The 5,418-nt window shown below is 46.5% G+C and overlaps 1 protein-coding gene across 1 annotated transcript in view; it reads right to left on the reverse strand.

The window, feature by feature from the left end:
• Positions 1-1,861: 1,861 nt before the first annotated feature.
• Positions 1,862-5,418, reverse strand: part of PAX1 (paired box 1) — a 9,740-nt gene continuing 6,183 nt past the window's right edge. Inside the window, exon 5 of the mRNA XM_004687135.1 lies at positions 1,862-1,953. Within this exon, the coding sequence (XP_004687192.1) occupies positions 1,862-1,953 (92 nt within the window). The remainder of the gene's footprint in view (positions 1,954-5,418) is intronic.

Below are 5,418 nucleotides of genomic sequence, written 5' to 3' on the forward strand. Positions count from 1 at the left end.
TGATGATACCTTTAGCAGGTGCTATAATAATGAGATGAAATGAAAACTATCCACTGGTTCCTTCCATATGTCCAAGTAGGCAACTCCACTAACAAATAAGCCTCAAATCAAAAATCTCATCCATCAGTTTTAGAAAGCCAAACACAGGAAAGAAAAAGAAAACAATTAGCCAGAAATTCTTGAGTTATTGTGAAGCCAAAGAGAAATTTCTTTAACTTTCAAATGTTCTGAAAAAGTCTTCAGTTGTTCTCACTGCCTTTGTCCACTCCATTCCTTGAAGAACTAAGTTCATGTTAGCATGATTTCTGTATATTGCCTCCCTATCTCAGTTCCCCAAGGCTAAACAGGAATCACTAGATGTGCCCCTCCCCTCCCACTTTCTCTTCCACCTCAGGCAGCACCTGTAAATACTCATGAGTAAACAAAGGACCCCCCCATTCCCAACTGCTCTCACTCCTTCCAGAAACCCAGGGGCTGGAGGAGGTGAGGGGTACCGACACTCTACCTACATCTCCAGATTGAATGCAGACTGGCTCACTCTTAAAAAGCTTACTTCAGATGATTTCCTCTGTTCAAAGGCAGCCATTTTACCAGGTGACATCAGATTCTCACTACCCCATTTTTATGACTAAAACATGGCCGTTTGGTGTCCAGGTTCCGGCCACTAGTGAGCCTGAACTTGGGAGCATTTAACAGTTCTATGTCCATCTCTAGAAGATACTCTGGGTTTTTCTCATTCCCTCTTGCATACCAGAAGCCAGATTGCACCTTTGTATAGCCGGAAGCATTTTGTGGTTTAAATTAACAAAAGTGCTGACCCCTGAATACCAAAAACAGCGCTAATCTCTTCACCATGTGTCAGGTCCCCTGGTGTGGAGGAGTGGGACAGGGAGCATCTCCCCTCTCCCACTGGCCCTGGGATTTTGAACTACAAAAAAATATCAGTGGCCCCAATTCCCCTGTTCCTTACCCAGTCTTCTCTGGGGTGACTTAATTTCAGAGGAAGCGAAGAGAAATCCAGCCACTGAGCTGAGAAAATACAGATTTCCAGAAAGCTATCCTCAGGGGGAGGAGGGAAAACAGTTCATAGGGATTTTGTTCAGGTTCGTGATTATAAAAATGTATGATTAAAGATTGTGGCCTCTTCGGCCAATCCTGGGCTCATGTTCCTTCTGTGAAGACTGGGGTCTGGAAGGGGTGGAAGCTCTCAGAGGAGGGGTGCTTTGGGGCTCTGTGGGAGAGGGAGGGGGTAAGTGAAGCAGGTCCAAAGAAAAGAAAGCCATTAACTATAAAGGTGAAAATGAGAGGCTACAGGGGGCTTGGCCACAAAAACTTAAGCACCGTAAAAAGGGCAAAGGAGGGGCAGCGAAAAAGGCTGGAGCTAAAGGGAAGAAAAACAGAGGCTGCGAGAAGGAAGAGCTAAGTGAGAGGTAGGATCACGGACCGGTAAGAGGGACCGAAGGGTAGGAGTAGAGGAGTGAAGGCCAGAGGAATCGGAGGTAACAGACAATTCCGGGAGAAGTAAGACACGTTGTAGAATGGACACTTGAGGCTGGTAGGCTCCGAGAGGGAGCAAGGATCGCGACTGTGTGCAACAATCTAAAGCCAAAGTTCATAAAAGCCTAAAATCCCGGCCAATTAAGAGGCGCGACCCGCCCTGCCCGAGGACAGATTGAGGCCTGTGTGGCTGGCGGCGGGCGCCCCGCGGGGCGGACTCGGCACCTCCTCAGAGAGTCCTGGGGTCCCGCGCGGAGGTGGAGCTGCAGGGCGGAGCTGCTGCGCTGCGCGCCGCCGAGGTCCCCGGGCGGATCTGCCGCCTCCTCCGGGCCGAGGCTCGGGCTCCGCCTGGGCAGCGCTGCCCCTAGGAGGTCGAGGCCGGGATGGACAGTCCGTGTAAGCTACTGAGGCCATCAGGGGCCTTGCCGCCGGGGCTGGGCGGCTTCCGGTCGGTCACTGCGGGAGGAAGCACAAGGACGTCGGTCACTGCTTTGAACGGTTCTGGACGCGAGACCCGGGGGCCCAGAGCTACCGCAAGACTGAGAGGGAGGGGACGTCGTGAGTATCCCGGGAACGAAAGCGGAACGCAAACGACGGAACGCAAAGCGCTAGCGCTGGAGGCTTCAGGAATCTGGAAGAAGCTGAGGCTCGCGCTCTACCAGGGCCCCACTGGCTGCTCCGTGTGCCGGCCACTATTCCGGACAGCTCTGGCAAGTGGCTCTCCTGGCGAGGCCATTTTGCTAATGCCCCTTAAGCCGCAGGTCAGCTGCAATTATCCTTGTCCAGGGCCAAGAGCCCCCAGGTCAGATCCAAGACTTCTGAGGAGGGGAGCAGGGGGCTGAGCTCTGAGCACCCCTCCTTCTGACCCCCTCAGCCACCCATTCATCCCAGACCCCAGCTGAATACGCAAGTCTGGAAACTGCAGCTGATCAGGTCCTCTGTGCCTCCACGGAGTTTGGGAAGTTTAGCGCTGACAGGAGAAAATCTAGAGGGTGGAGGGTCAACAAAGATGCCCCAGTGGAAGGCCAAGGACGGCCTGAATGCCTCCAACACGGAAGAGGAGGTGTCCTTGAAGTGGACTGCAGACTTCATTTTGCCCCCAGGCTAAGGGATCCAGCCGTGCTCACCACTGCAGCACAGCACGTCCTGGGGCCTCTGGGCCTCTGGATTAAGTGACAGTGAATTTGCCAGATCAGGCGGCATTCTGTGCCTTGCTCTATTATTTTGGGTTTGGGGAAGAGACCCAAGTTTTGCTACTGGACGCCAGGAAAGTGACGGCAGGATTGCACAATCTCTGTTTTCTCTTTCCAAGTGCAGGGCTGCACAGCTTCTCCTGCAGTATGAGGTATAAGCTTTTTCATACCTAAAAAAACGCCAATTTTCAACTTTCTCCTCCCTCGCCCCCACTCCAACAAGTCCTTCTTTAAAAGAGGAGTCTGAGCGCCTCACTTTGATGGGAGGGAAAGCTCTGAAAGTTATTCCCTGCTGCTGCGGGTGCCCCAACCCCAAGCACTGGTGTTGCTGTGGCTGCCAAGCTGGGCCCCACACCTCTGCAAGAGACATGCAGAAACATAAGGACATCTGGTTTGGGAAGAGTCTCAAAGGGGTCTGAAGAACTTTCCAGAACAGTGAACCCTCCCCTTACTGCTCCTCTTTCCTAAACACGAATGTGTCCCCTCAGCCTTCACAGAGTTTAGATCTTTTCTTCCCACCCTGTGCACACACTTAGTGGTGAGGACATGTTTGGAAAACACTGAAGAGATGATGTTTCAGCCAATGGCTGGCTATTTAGAAACAAGGGAGAAAATGAAGCTGTGAAAAATAAGCCCGGGGAATCCCAGAAGGAGATCCCACCCCCACTCCACAGGGACAAACCTCCTTCGGTAGAGGAGCTTGGTAGAGGAGCTTTGTCCTGGCCAGCCTTCCCACTTTACCTGCAGGACCCTGAGCCACCCAACTGTGTATTTCCTGGAGTCTTCTCAAGCATGGACCCCCTAAGGCATTCTGCAGGCTCATTTTATCTTAAGGGACAGCCGTGGGGACAAGTGTTTTTTTAAATATTGGGACTGCATTTTAAGAGCCACTGGAATCCTAAGAGGCAAAGACACTGGGGTATAGGGGGAGGTGAAAAGGGGGCCTCCAGGAAGAACAAGCCCAATACAGGGGATGGTCAGCTAGGTGGCTCCAGGTCCTAGTGCTCACTGGCAAAATTCACTTTTGAGGATCGACCCTTTGAGAATTAATCCAGAGCAGAGATTACTGGAATGACATGATTAGCTATCATTAATACATATAAAATACACTTGCTTTGAAAAGATGCAATTTCTTATAGTTTGGTTTTCAAAGCTCTAGTCTTTCCAAAGTCCCACTGGGAGGATTTTAGAATCATGAGGCTTTGGTGGTTTCTGAAAACACACTGTAAATACCAGTAGTAGTGTGGGAGCATCTGTCTGTGGGCATGGGGAGTGCAGGAGACAGTCTCACCCTGTGAAATGACATTTGGATTGGCATGGGAATACACCGAGGTTCACAGTCCCTACATCTGTAGATGAACTGTAATCTCTTAGTTCCTAAGAATAAAAGTTTCCTTTCATGGATGGGACATGTTAATCATACTTTCTTGCTTACATAGTAGGGAATCTAGACACACTACCAATATAAAGCGAATAAATTACAATGCAAAGTTTGGCATTTGATTGGGTTTCTTCTATGGAAAATGTTAATATCCATTTTTATCTGATTTGAAGAACACACACATATATACCAATATATATGTAAATATTGTATACAGCATTATGTGTTCTGCATGTATGCTCTAGATGATCAAAGTATCTGGTTTTTACTGAGCATCCATAACACTAAAGTACTTTCAGTAAAGGAAATTTTATCTACTAAAAAAATTCAGTAAAATTTTTTAATTCAGTAAATGTTATTCCTACCATTCTTATGAGCTGAAGAACAGCTAATGATAGTGAAGTAACTTACTGAAATCATTTCTTTGAAGGTAATTTCTGAAGCAGTAACTAGAAAAATTCATATTGGCTTGTTTCACAATTTTGCGACAATCAAGTATGGGGGGAGTTCTTTGAAGTCAGCTTTTCTGACAGTAAGAAGAATAAAATTTCAAAATTTGAAGAATAAAATTCCAGGTAAGTATGCCAGTCTCACTGCTTTTATGTGTCCATTTAAATACACTCATATGCCAGCTTGAGAAATCATTTTCAGTGATGTGTCTGATTTACTAATGGTGTTTTAAAGAACTATAAGGATCAGGAAATTAAGTTATTAATTTAATAACTAATGCAGCTAAACTGTTTCAGGTTTTGAAAATGGATGGGTTGTTTCATAATAGGAAGCTAATGTCATAACATAAGGAGCATAAATACCCATGACATTCAATGGCTGTATTTCTGAAAGCAAAGTACCTTTTACAGATGATCAACTACCAATGAGTCGTTCTAAATATTGAATCTCCCCCACTGAACTAATTAGAATTAGTTTAGAATACAAAATTGCATGTTTTACCCTTGGGTTATTACCTGAAGGTCAAAATTTGTTTCTAATATTAAGTTTGAAATGCTCCAGGACACAGTGTCTCTTTTAGAAAAGAATATTGCTCAGGAAAAATGTCTGACCCTTTTTCTAAATCTTGCTTCTTCTGGAGACTAGCCCAGGAGAAATAATTCAAGTGTAGATGCACTTTTCTAGTTCAGATGAGCCTGTTTAGTTTAGTTAAATGACTTCTGTAATGAGGGAAATTCCGTGTCAAGTTCTAATTCAACAATTAACTTAGTAGCTAAGAAACCTGGTAGATTCACAGCCAAGGACAAAGCCCCTAAGCAAAAAAAAAAAAAAAAGTAAAAATGGCCCTCCCTGATCCCTTAGAGAGATAGAATAAATGCCACAGAATCTTATGAGACC

The sequence above is a fragment of the Condylura cristata genome, unplaced genomic scaffold, assembly GCF_000260355.1.
Source record: "Condylura cristata isolate star-nosed mole 26May11 unplaced genomic scaffold, ConCri1.0 scaffold00022, whole genome shotgun sequence".
Classification (NCBI taxonomy): domain Eukaryota; kingdom Metazoa; phylum Chordata; class Mammalia; order Eulipotyphla; family Talpidae; genus Condylura; species Condylura cristata.